Below are 11,928 nucleotides of genomic sequence, written 5' to 3'. Positions count from 1 at the left end.
TGCTAAACAGGCTTCTATTAATGACCACAAGCCCCAAGTCTTGTTTTCATTGTCCAGAGTTTGTGCTGTATTGTGACATCACAATCAAAATTCTTCAGTGACTGGTGGTAACAAATTGGTTCTAGTGCAATGAAAAGGGAAGATACCACAAGAACTGGGATGGGCAACTGATACCGGCTTCTTGTTCTTCCTTGGATGAATACAGAGTTCCTCGGATGGAACTCAAAGACAGTTCTTGAAGATGATGGAGTGCCCACTGCCTAGTTCATTCCTAACACATGAAGGTAAAACTGAAAACAACGTAAATTAAAAAGTCATGATCAGAAAGGTGTCACGCCTTAAAGCAATGCTGCCAGGTCTATCTAGCGCAAGCACAACCGGAAGGGTTCGGGGTAGCGCCTCGAATTCGCTTGAACTTCTTGTCGCGGCTGAGGACGAAGGCTTCTTTGGATCCCAGGTTGAGCTGCACAAGCCCAATTCCGTCCATCTGCAGAATCACGGTGCATCTCCTCTCCCCGAGCATACCAGTCCCTTAATTCGTCGGGAAACATCGAGCACGAAGCAGGTGCCTGTCCTCCCCGGTCAGCCACCTTTCCAAGGCGGAGAGGAGGGCGGCGGCCATACCGCCATGGCGCCCAGAGCAGCACTGGGGTCGCAGCGACGGTGGCTCGGCCATAGATCGTGCTGTCCCGGATTCGGCGGCGCAGTTAAGGTCTCACTTCCGGCGCCGGCCTTAAATGGCGGTCGCCGGCGGCAGCGCGGCCTTCCCGGTCGGCCTATCTAATTTTGCAGAAACACCTCTAATAATTTACAAAATACCCCCTAAATTGGATCGCGATTATGGATCGCGATCCGATTTAGGGGGGGTATTTGTAAATATTGGATCAACATTTTACTAATACCCCCCTAAATCGGATCGCGATTAATAATCGCAATCCGATTATTGCAAAAGACCCCTCTGTAATTTACAAATACGCCCTCCTACTTCTGATGGCGACTCATTTGGCTTCTCGTTCGCCGGCGCCGGAGGCGAGGCGGCGGCGGCGGAAGGCTGGGTCGAGGATGGCGCCGCGGGCGGGCTCGGAGGGCTTGGATCAGCGGACGATGGTCGCGACGTCGGAGCGGGCTGGACAGCGGCGGCGCTGACTCCACCGCCGTGGCGTTGTTGCGTGCGCGAGCTCGCTGACGCTTGGTCGACATGGCCACTCTGCTTTGGCCTCGACGAGGGGCTCCTCCTGGCCACGTCTTCGGACGGAAGGCTCGGCCTGCTAGTCGCGGAGGGCTTTGCCATATCCATGTGGACCCTGGCGAAGGAAGGCTCGAGCTCGGCCGTGTCGTCGTCGCCGGCGAGGTGGACCCGGCAGGTGGTGATTCGGAGGCAGGCCATCGCCAGGGAGGCCGTGGAGGGCCCGAGCTACTCGGTGCGGTTCATGGGGTTCGGGGAGAGGAGCGGCGCCGTGAGACTGCAGATACAACTTCAACATGGTGATATTTCACAAGCTGGGTCCTGGGCTGTTTACGGCACGATCACGTCTGGAAAACTCGTTAGGACCTTGCTCATTGCCTTTCAACGCTACCAGTTCAGACCGCGCAGTTGAAAATTCTTCACCAGTTTGTTATACGGTATGCATGCTATATGAGAGTAATAAATAATAATCCGAGGAAATCTTGGCTTGGCCTTTTGGCAGTTTGATAGGTTACGGAAGACGATGAGAAAGTTGGATAAACAATGTTGGCACATGCATGCGTGCAGGTGCAGCAGCCGGCCGGCGTCTTTTGTTCAGAGCCCTTTTGAGCATGCATGGTTTTGCTCGCCAATCAGCCAGTCAGCCCTGACACCACCAAGACCTGACACCGAACCCCTCATCCACGTTTGCCACGCGTGCCTTTTCATCAGTAGGTGAGCCAAAGTAGCCTGAATGCACGGAACCCGAGACTAGTTTAAAGTAGCATGAGCGGCGCCGGCTGGAAAACGCGCGTGCGGCCGCAAAACCTCACCAGATCATGAGATGAATCCGGGGCGTTCAGTTTTGAGGAACTAACGACCAAACACCAAAGCCATCAGTGAGTCTCTCTTTTCTTTTTTTTCTTTTTTTTTTGAAGAGAAACAATCAGTGAGTCTGGAATTTAGACCTGACGACGACCGTCTACTACTCACTCTTCCTTCCTTCTAATCCGTCGTGGAGTCGGGTTGCATTCAAGCCCACACCGCATTTTGACCAAGTCAGTGCATGGCTCGCACGATGTTCGTAATTAGAGACGGAGACCGCCCAAAGAGACCGAAGTTTTGAGATGGAAGAATCTCAGGACCCATTCCTTCATCTAGGTTAGGTTGCTGCGGTCGTCGTAATATTCCCATTGGGCTTTAGTTTAAATGAAGTTTAGACTAAAAAATCCTAACGGTTTGGACCAAAACGTATCCATGTCTTCTTCTAGTGTAGGTCATTGCTCGTCGTCATGGGCGCGGCCGTCGCTAAGCGCGCGACCGTGCGTGGTTGTCGTCTTCGGCCGGGGTTGCCGCCGGCCTCATCTCACTTGGATCCAGCAGACTCTGCCTGCCAGAACAGAGATCCCCATGGTAACTGAATCGATCGATCTTGTTCTGCTTCGCTTGGAATCCGCATCTTCCGGTGCCGCACCAGTGCAAGGGGATGCAGCTTCCGAGAGCTCGCCGTCCCGTCTAGGCCATGCCAATGGGCTGGGCAATGGTCTGACGATGGCATGGACCAAGGCATATGGGGCAGCCAACACGACGGGCGCGGCGGGTGAATGGTTGCGTTGAGAGCAAAAACCAAACGGTAGGTGATGGCAGGTAAGGTAGGGTGAATGTTGCGGCCGGTCGGGCGACGGTGTGAAAGCCTAGTGAAACCCTACCACGCGTCCACGTCACGGCTAGGATAGCAGCCCGTTTGAACGAGGCAAGACGTGCAGATGAAGCCAAGCTGTTGAACCAAAGGAAGAAGATTGGATGCTGATTTAGAAAAAAAAATCAAGTGGCAAGATGCTCCAAAACACACGAGTGAGCAATAGATAGTGCCTTTTTCAACGATGTTTGGCATGATATACTTTGGCAACTGTAGCTGCTGTTAATCCCAAAATGTAGGTCATCTTAGCTCAATTTTCAAGGTTACTTTAGTATATAACTACAACGACCTATTTTGAAATGGAGTAGTAGATTAGTCCAAATGATGTCAAGTGACCACTTTGATCTCCTGGTTATAAATGTTTGATGCATTGCCGTGTAGCTCAGCTAATCCGGTGAGTTATTCCTAGATTTCTAGAAAATTTAATCCTTTACTTCCATTTGCAATTGCCATAAAGTACATTATCTAATATACAACTAATAGTAAAATAAATGAGATCGTATAATGTCGAAAATGTTTTGCAAAAAGTTAATTCGAACCAGAAAGTTTTGCAACCGTACTCAAAATGTCGAAAAAGAATTACTGGGGGGGGGGTGTCAATTTGAACCAATGAACAGAAGCATCCGTTAATGAATCGATCAAGGGCGGAAAAGAATAGAGAGACAGAGTCACAGCTGACCAGGAGGCAGGACCGCAGGCGCAGGACCCAGGAGCAGCTTCCCTTCCGCGGTCGGCAGCTTCCGTGTTCCATTTTGGCATTCCATTTTCCACGGCGCCCCCAGCTAAACCCCTCCCCTGATTTTAATTATATATATATATATATATATATATATATATAAACCCCATGAGCCCAGCGGTCGTCTCCACGATTCCATCCAATACCAAGCAACACCATCGCAAATAACCGATGGGATCCTCCGAGGCCCCGCTGCTGCTCCCGCTCCCGCACACGCGGGGCAAGTCGGAGGAGGAGGAGGAGGCGAGGGCTCAGGATCATGGAGGGAAGCGCTGGTGGTGGCGTCGCGGCGCCGCCTCGGAAGGGTGGTGGGCCGAGGCGACGGCGGAGGCCGGGCGGCTGGCGGCGCTGGCGGCGCCCATGATCGCGGTGGCGCTGCTGCAGCTCACGATGCAGCTCATCTCCACCGTCATGGTGGGCCACCTCGGCGAGGTCCCGCTCGCCGGCGCCGCCATCGCCAACTCGCTCACAAACGTCTCAGGATTCAGCGTCCTCGTAAGCCTAATTAAGAGCCCCTTCCCTTTTTGTTTTGCTTTTTTCATTTAAGTCTAAATCCACCAGAGCAGGTACTTACTTGATTAATGGGTGCATCTCTTTAATGGGTGCATCTGTTTTTGTTAAACTGTGCTAGAAATTCTAGAATTCCTCACATTCTTGGACGGATGGAGGAAGAATAGGGTTCTCAAGACAAGTCCAGAAAAAGTCCCTTCCGGTTGTTGGCTTGTTGGTGTGTTTTAGGTGCGTTTGGTTGGTGGGATGGATGGAGATAGAATGGAACGGCTCCATTTTTAGGCTGTCTCCAGCGATATCCTTCAAATTCCATCCTCTACATCCTTCATTTACAGAATTCTCTACAAGATTTTCTCCTCTATATCTCATTTCTCTCCAACAACGTTCTCTAAATCTCGTTCTCTATACATTAAACCCTATATTAGAAACGTATTTTGTTCCAATTTTGTACATACGTATTTATCATACTTCAAACGCTATGGACATATTTTATTTTTATTTAATTCAGTGTTTGAAACGTAAAGAAAAATAGAGAAGAGGAGAGAGAATCTCTGTATATAGAGGAAACCTGTAGCGTTCTCTATTTTAGAGGACCATTTAGAGATCGGAATCTTCCTCTATATATAGAGTACAGAACGCTTTACAGTTCCCCACTGGAGACAGTCTTAACTGTATTTGGTTGAGAAACGGTGGGATGGAGCGGCTCCCGAAAGGGAATATGCCTTCAATATGCGGAACGAGCCGGCTCCGCCAAAACGGCCGGACGCGAGCGCTCGCTCGTCCCCCACCCGCGCGAGAGCAGCGTGCGCTCAACCCCCCCCCCCCCCCCCGACGCCGTCCTGCCAGGTGACCGCCCAAGACCCCCCACCCCCGCCGCCGGCGGATCTGCCGCGGCCCCTCACCGGCGGACTCCAGGGCGCCTAGAGCCCCCCGCCCCCCCCCCCCCCCCGGCGGACTCCAGGCGGGCCGCCCCCCGTCCACCGCCCGCCCGAAGCCCCCCGCGCCTCCAGCTCCCGGCGAGTGTGCGGCCGCCCAGAGCCCCCCGCCCACCCGAAGCCCCCCCCCCACCACCCCCACCCCGCGCCTCCAGCTCCCGTCCCCGCAGGCGCCGCCGGCGCCGGATCCGCCGCCCCGCCCGGCGCCTGGGGCACGGCTCCACGGCTCCTTGATCTGTTTGTTGAACTTGATAAGTGATTCTTTATTTTTAAGTTTGGCAGTTCGCAGGAGAAATTTGGTAGGACAATGCACTTGGGATTAATTCTACATATCATGTCACGTTGAAACTCAGTTAATTATATTGCATATTATGTCAAGTTGAAACTCAGTTAATTATGGTGCATTTTAACTGAAATACGGTGGTAAGTTTACCCCAACAAAGGAGGAGGTAACCACACTCACCTGACTCTCCAACCAAACACAGAATGGAACGGTTCTACTCTAGCGCACTCTCGAACCAAACAAAAAATGGAGCGGCTCTATTCTCCTTACCAAACGTAGAACGGAGCGACTCCATTCTCAGAAATTGGAATGGAGCCATTCTATTCAAGTTGGCTCCCCAACCAAACGCACCCTTAATCCACACATCATTTTGATTCTTGACCGACATGCGGCATGTGCTTTCGTCGACCTAGTCAGCGCTGCGTATGGATGTCAAAAAAATAATTGTAGCACTTCCTCTATTTTTATTTACATATCGTATTAAATTTATTCTAAATTAAATTTAGCCAACTTTAACCAAATTTATAGAAAAAATACTAATATTTACAATACCAAATTTATTTTATTGAATTCACCATGAAGTATACGTCGATAGTGCATATGTTGGATAGTATAGTTGTTGCTATATTTTTTATATACTTCTTTAACTTAGGACAAACTTAATATGATATGTAAATAAAAACGGAGCGAGTATTCGTTACACGGACTCATTCCACTGCCATGCATAGGTACCATTTCTAATGGTTCGGACCAAAACGTAATCCTGTCTTCTTGTACTTATGAAAGTGATTAGATGGTCTCATTGTCAGATGAGTACTCTCGGATGCAGTACTGGTTATAATATTGTAGTTTGCTCATTTCTTCATACAATGCGCCCAAAGAAACTATATATCATCTTTCCATGCTAGACGCCTAGACCGTTATTAGGGAGTTTAATTTTGATGTAACCACCTTTTTTTAAAAAAATGTTTGGCATGATCTATCTTGGCAACCGTAGCTTTTTTAATCGAATCCATGCCCATTTGCCAGTAATGGTAATAAATTAGTCCCAAATCTATGCCAAGTGACTATTTCCCCCAACACATACACTCACCTTTTAAAAACATAAAGACACACTCTACATCTGTAAACCCTTTTGAGAAATGGACCGGCATATCTTGAGAAGTCTCTACAGAGGCTTTAGCCATATCGCCTGCTACCTAAATAATAGTACTGCTAACTTTTGAATCAAATTTAAAAAACTACGAACACCCATGTCGAGATTCATCGTTGACCACCGGAAAGTAGTTGGAGCTCAGCTAAGTAGGTGATTTATTTATTTATTTATTTGAAGAGGTAGGTGATTTATTTTTAGATTTGTAGAATACAAATCTTCAGTTTTGTTTCTAATTAACATAAGCACACTACATGACTTTTGACACTGATTCTAAGATAAATGTACTCGTACAATTTACTCAAATGTGCAATCTAATTATCCTGCGCAAAGTTTCGCAACCCAATAATGTTGGGAAGGAATTATTACTGAAGGGCGTGACAATTTGAGGTGACCTTTGCAACGTCGGCTCGCGAGCATCCATCAACGAATCCAACAAAACGTCAGCTATTGATGGGCGGAAAAGGAGAAAAAACCAAGCAGCGTAGTAGGATCACACCGCAGCTAGCGGCTTTGCACTGTTCAGTCGGGCACAGTCACGCGCGTCCCCACTTGCGCCGCAGTGATAGCTGCTGCGTGCGCAGGCACGACGTTCTAGCCGGCCGCGCTTTTGGCCCGTCACCACGTGGCGATCCGGAGAGGTGTTTTGGCAGGCAGTGAAGGGTCCTTCCGGTCTTGGTCTGGTGGAAAGACAAACAAGCTGACAGGGTGCAGGGCAGCTGCAGCGGCGAGCACATGCCTGCCTGCAGCTGTGTTCGCATGTACTCCTCGAGATGCACGATCGACTAATGAAATGTCGTGTGGAGGCCACCGGTGGGACCATCAGTATCACCATGCAAACTGTCCCTCCTCCCAGGGTTCGGTCGTTACTTGGGCTCCGCCACCAGCAGCTTGGAGTAGCGCATCGTCCCCGTCCGCGGTCGGCGCGGCGGCTTCCGTGTTCCATTTCCTTCCCGGTTCACACGGCGGCCCCTCGCCTACCCTGTTTTTATATTCCATATAAACCCCGCCGGTCCGGTCGTCTCCGGGTCCCGCCCGGAACGATTCCGCCACCAGCCAGACGCAACAGACAAGGCCCGTCGCGGCAGCCGAGCCGATGGGGTCCTCCGAGGCGCCGCTGCTGCCCCCGCAGCGGGGCGGGGAGGAGGCGGGGGGAGGGGCGCTGTGCCGCTGGTGGCGGCGCGGCGGCGCGGCGGAGGGAGGGTGGTGGGCCGAGGCGACGGCGGAGGCCGGGCGGCTGGCGGCGCTGGCGGCGCCCATGATCGCGGTGGCGCTGCTGCAGCTCATGATGCAGCTCATCTCCACCGTCATGGTGGGGCACCTCGGGGAGGTGCCGCTCGCCGGCGCCGCCATCAGCAACTCGCTCACCAACGTCTCGGGATTCAGCGTCCTCGTAAGCCGATTCAAGGGTCCCCCTCTCCCTTTTTGTTTTGCTTTTTTTTAGAAAAAAAAAAGTTAAGAGGAGCCGCGAGCTCGGCTCGGCTGGTACTGTGGATTGGTTTGGGGTGTGGACCAAACTTGCTCAATCTCGTTGCGTCACTTGTCATGCAAGCTAAAGTAGGATAGGATGCATCAATACATGGGTTCCATCCACTCCTTTAGGTGGACTTGTACTTCGAACCCACTCTGTATCATAAAAGAAGCCTGCTAGATCAGCATCAGAGAGCAACAAACAAAGAGAGAGGCGCACGTAGATTTGATTACATAGCCCAAAAGAGCTCACCCCAGCTTTGGAGTTGGAACACGGGCCCTTTGGAAAAGACGGGTCAGCCTTTTAGGTGCCTTTTACAGAAGTAATACTAGTAGCCTATTGTCTTTTACAAACTTGATCTGAGTTCAGAGTTTGATAAGACGGTAACTGTATCACAATTCACAAATGCAGGGGGAAAAAATGCTGGCAATTTTGCGTTCGAGTCCTTTTTAACCCTCAAGCTGTAGGCAATACTCTTCAGTCTTCACCCACATCCTCCAATTACAAAACCACATCTAGAATGATCAATTCGAAGACCTGGCTGACAAAAAAGTTAACCAAATAATGATTGCTTGGTGGCTCTATTTCTATTTAATGCCATGTAATTAATATTTATATTTTCGTTAATTCATTCTGATACATTTGTTCTCTTAATTAGATGGGACTCGCATGCGGATTGGAAACTATTTGTGGACAGGCCTACGGGGCAGAACAGTATCACAAGCTAGCTTTATTTACATACAGGTCTATAGTTGTGCTCCTTGTTGCGAGTGTGCCCATTGCCATTATATGGCTTTTCATCCCAGACGTACTTCCTCTCATAGGGCAGGATCCACAAATAGCAAGTGAGGCCGGGAGGTATGCCTTGTGGCTTATCCCTGGTTTATTCGCCTACAGTGTGGCTCAATGCCTTTCAAAGTTCCTCCAGTCTCAGAGCCTGATTTTCCCCATGGTTTTGAGCTCCTTGACAACGCTCACTCTCTTTATTCCTTTGTGCTGGTTCATGGTTTACAAAGTTGGGATGGGTAATGCTGGAGCTGCTTTTGCAGTCAGCGTCTGTGATTGGGTTGAAGTCACGGTTCTTGGTCTTTATATTAAGTTCTCACCTTCTTGTGAGAAAACTCGTGCTGCACCCACGTGGGAAACTTTTCGAGGAATTGGCAGTTTCATGCGGTTGGCTGTACCTTCGACTCTTATGATTTGGTAAGTAAATGCCACTCTCCTATTTTCACATAGATGATGCCTTCGTATGACAGTTCCATAGTTTGGACTGCAAATCCTTTTCGATACTCTTCTTTTTTTCGCGAATGTGCCATGCACATATTTCACTAAGAAGTTCATACTTTTCTTCATAAGCTTCGAGTTTTGTAATGCACTTAGAGTAACCTAAAAAATAATTTTGACCTCATATGTTTCTAGTCTGGTACTTTGTTCTTTTTTGCTGAGAATTAATCAATTTTCTTGACAACAGTCTTGAATGGTGGTCATATGAGCTACTTGTTCTGCTTTCTGGGATCTTACCAAATCCAGCACTTGAAACTTCTGTGCTCTCAATATGGTAGGCATAACTGTAACTATGAAGCTATTTAATCATGTGCTGCAATGTCTACCTAATTAATGTCCTATTTGAACAGCATATCTACAGTAGTGTTGGTGTACAATCTCCCATATGGCATTGGAACAGCTGCGAGGTAGGACTAAGCATTGTTGTTATCATCATTCATCAAATTATATCGCTTTCTACAGCCTACTTAACATAATATCTGTTGTGTCCATGTTTCAGCGTGCGTGTGTCAAATGAGCTAGGTGCAGGGAACCCAGATGGCGCCCGCTTAGTAGTAGTTGTCTCCTTATCAATTATAATTTGCACTGCTGTTCTGGTGAGCGTAACTCTTCTATCGTTGCGCCATTTCATCGGAATTGCTTTCAGCAACGAGGAAGAGGTTGTAAATTATGTCACCAGAATGGTACCATTGCTTTCAATTTCAGTTCTTGTTGACAACCTCCAAGGAGTCCTTTCAGGTACCAATTTTTGCCCTTCGCAAACAATAATATACTGTCAGTTGCATCATATAAACAGCAGAACTAAGGGTCTGGTTCAAAAACCATTTTTCCCATCAGGTATTTCTAGAGGTTGTGGATGGCAGCATTTAGGTGCCTATGTCAACCTGGGCGCGTTCTATCTTGTTGGCATTCCTGTGGCGCTTGTTCTCGGTTTTGCATTCCATCTAGGAGGAGCTGGGTTCTGGATTGGCATGATAGCTGGTGGAGCTATACAGGTCACTCTCCTATCAATCATTACTGCAATGACGAATTGGGGGAAGATGGTAGGTTCTTCTTTCCTTTTTGTAGATCTTGCTTCTTCTCCATACCATTTTACTGATACAGACAATTGCTCTCCTTCTCTAATGTTTTATTTTAATAATTATTGCTTCTCTCTTATCACTTAGCCTTGGGTGATGAAAAGGAATACTCAGTATGGCTAGGGATATAGACCCTGGTTCTGAAAATAAAATTTGCTAGATAATTTTTTGCCCTCAATATTTTTGAAAACTGGGCAACAATTTTTGAAATCTAGCTGCGCAATTTCTAAAAAAATGGCATGAAATTCTGAACATAGTTCGACAAATTTTGGAACATGTATCAATTAATGAGATCTAGTTCAGTAATTCTGCTAATCTTGTCGTCAGTATCAGGAACCTAGTTGAATATTTTTGAAAAACATTCCAATAATTTTCTAGTTTGTGTTCACTAATCTAAGCATTTAGTGAACGTCAACCAGTTAGGAATCTCCAAAAAAAGCATTGTCCTAAAAGCTCTCCTCTTTGATTTGGGCTACTAAAATATTCCAATATATTGTAAACTTAAAATAAAATGTTACTGAGGTCCTATTGGTATTTGAAAAGTCTAACAGAATATATTTCCCATGTATTAATCGTCTCCATCTAATATCCAATAGAAAGGGATTAAAACTTTTGAACAAGCCGTTATTCATGGTTATTTGTTTGAATCCTTTTACGTGGCAAAATCAAACTCCAATTGAAATGAAACTTCTGATAGATAAGTAACATTGTTCAATTTCCATAATTTAAATACATGCTCTTATTACTTGTTTTGCTATGTCATTTGCAGGCTGAAAAGGCTAGGGATAGAGTGTTTGAGGAAAATCTTCCTACACAGGCGGATTGATCACATGGAGTTAGATATGAAAAAAATTCAGCACCCTAGGTAATTTTTTTTTGTTGGGAAGAGGTTGTCATGTTCCACGGATATGTAAAAATAGCGTTATGAGTATGGTATTCTTTCTCTGAAAAGAGTTGTCCAACGAAATTAATAAAATTCTAGGCTATTTTGATTTTTTCTCTACACTGGCCAACCCGATTCACGAGGAAACAGCTCAGTGGCGCGGTGAAAGCGTGATGTCATGAGCCTACTAAAATCCAATTTCTGGTAACCGCGGTTTGCAAATTTATGCACGTGTGCTTTTATCGATTTTATTTGCTAGGTTTGTGACAAAGGGCATCCGTGTGTGAGCATGGTACATTGGTACTCGTACGTTTGGGTCGCTTCCGTTATTGGGAAAGCTAGCTCAATCCATCTAAATAAAGTATCTTAACGTACACGCCTCTTTTTCGCCATTTTAGAAAGCCCAAAAATGTTGTTTGAAAAGATTTGGTGGACGTACTAGTTGGATTTTCTGCAGGAAAACAAACATCCATATGGTTAAGTGTTGTGGGCTATGATATCCACGCAAGTTATAAGTTCATCATCTCTCACTGAGAAGTTACCTCGTTTTTGAGACGCTCAACAATGCTTGTAGATGAGATGTTACGCACTTACACTAGCAGAACCTAACAGCATTACAACCGGACGATTTTAAGCAAGACCGCATGGGTGACCTTGGCCGTTCCTTCCTCTTCAGTGCTTGAGTTCATCAACGATCACATAGTCACATTCAGACTCTGGCATTCAGGCT

At 47.4% G+C, this 11,928-nt stretch overlaps 2 protein-coding genes across 3 annotated transcripts; one reads left to right on the top strand and one right to left on the bottom strand.

Moving 5' to 3' along the window:
- Positions 1-222: 222 nt before the first annotated feature.
- On the bottom strand, positions 223-1,387 carry LOC112876834 (lysine-rich arabinogalactan protein 19-like). The gene is made up of 3 exons (XM_025941016.1): positions 986-1,387; positions 379-463; positions 223-290 (listed from the first exon to the last, which is right to left on the bottom strand). Exons 1-3 carry the CDS (start codon positions 1,385-1,387, stop codon positions 223-225), a joined length of 555 nt encoding a protein of 184 aa, XP_025796801.1.
- A 2,347-nt stretch (positions 1,388-3,734) lies between these two features.
- LOC112874867 (protein DETOXIFICATION 12-like) lies at positions 3,735-11,316 on the top strand. Of its 2 annotated transcripts, none has more exons than XM_025938431.1 (7): positions 3,735-4,095; positions 8,611-9,155; positions 9,424-9,510; positions 9,587-9,643; positions 9,736-9,974; positions 10,074-10,279; positions 11,085-11,316. In XM_025938431.1, the coding sequence occupies exons 1-7, from the start codon at positions 3,772-3,774 to the stop codon at positions 11,139-11,141; spliced, it is 1,515 nt and encodes a 504-aa protein (XP_025794216.1). In that variant the 5' UTR covers positions 3,735-3,771; the 3' UTR covers positions 11,142-11,316. The 2 variants fall into 2 exon arrangements, with proteins under 2 accessions (XP_025794216.1, XP_025794217.1); XM_025938432.1 differs by lacking the exon at positions 3,735-4,095 and adding an exon at positions 7,424-7,874.
- Positions 11,317-11,928: the final 612 nt, after the last annotated feature.

The sequence above is a fragment of the Panicum hallii genome, chromosome 9 (genome assembly GCF_002211085.1).
Source record: "Panicum hallii strain FIL2 chromosome 9, PHallii_v3.1, whole genome shotgun sequence".
NCBI lineage: Eukaryota > Viridiplantae > Streptophyta > Magnoliopsida > Poales > Poaceae > Panicum > Panicum hallii.
This window is presented reverse-complemented; position numbering and strand designations above follow the sequence as displayed.

What these genes read in the sequence shown, in the direction of transcription:
- LOC112876834 (XM_025941016.1), bottom strand. Translation starts at nt 1,387, where the DNA reads ATGGCCTGCCTCCGAATCACCACCTGCCGGGTCCACCTCGCCGGCGAC. An exon ending in CAAATGAGTCGCCATCAGAA is followed by an intron (nt 464 to 985) that starts GTAGGAGGGCGT and finishes GGGCTTGTGCAG; the next exon opens with CTCAACCTGGGATCCAAAGA. An exon ending in CGCTACCCCGAACCCTTCCG is followed by an intron (nt 291 to 378) that starts GTTGTGCTTGCG and finishes CGTTGTTTTCAG; the next exon opens with TTTTACCTTCATGTGTTAGG.
- LOC112874867 (XM_025938431.1), top strand. Translation starts at nt 3,772, where the DNA reads ATGGGATCCTCCGAGGCCCCGCTGCTGCTCCCGCTCCCGCACACGCGG. An exon ending in TCTCAGGATTCAGCGTCCTC is followed by an intron (nt 4,096 to 8,610) that starts GTAAGCCTAATT and finishes TCTCTTAATTAG; the next exon opens with ATGGGACTCGCATGCGGATT. An exon ending in CCTTCGACTCTTATGATTTG is followed by an intron (nt 9,156 to 9,423) that starts GTAAGTAAATGC and finishes TCTTGACAACAG; the next exon opens with TCTTGAATGGTGGTCATATG.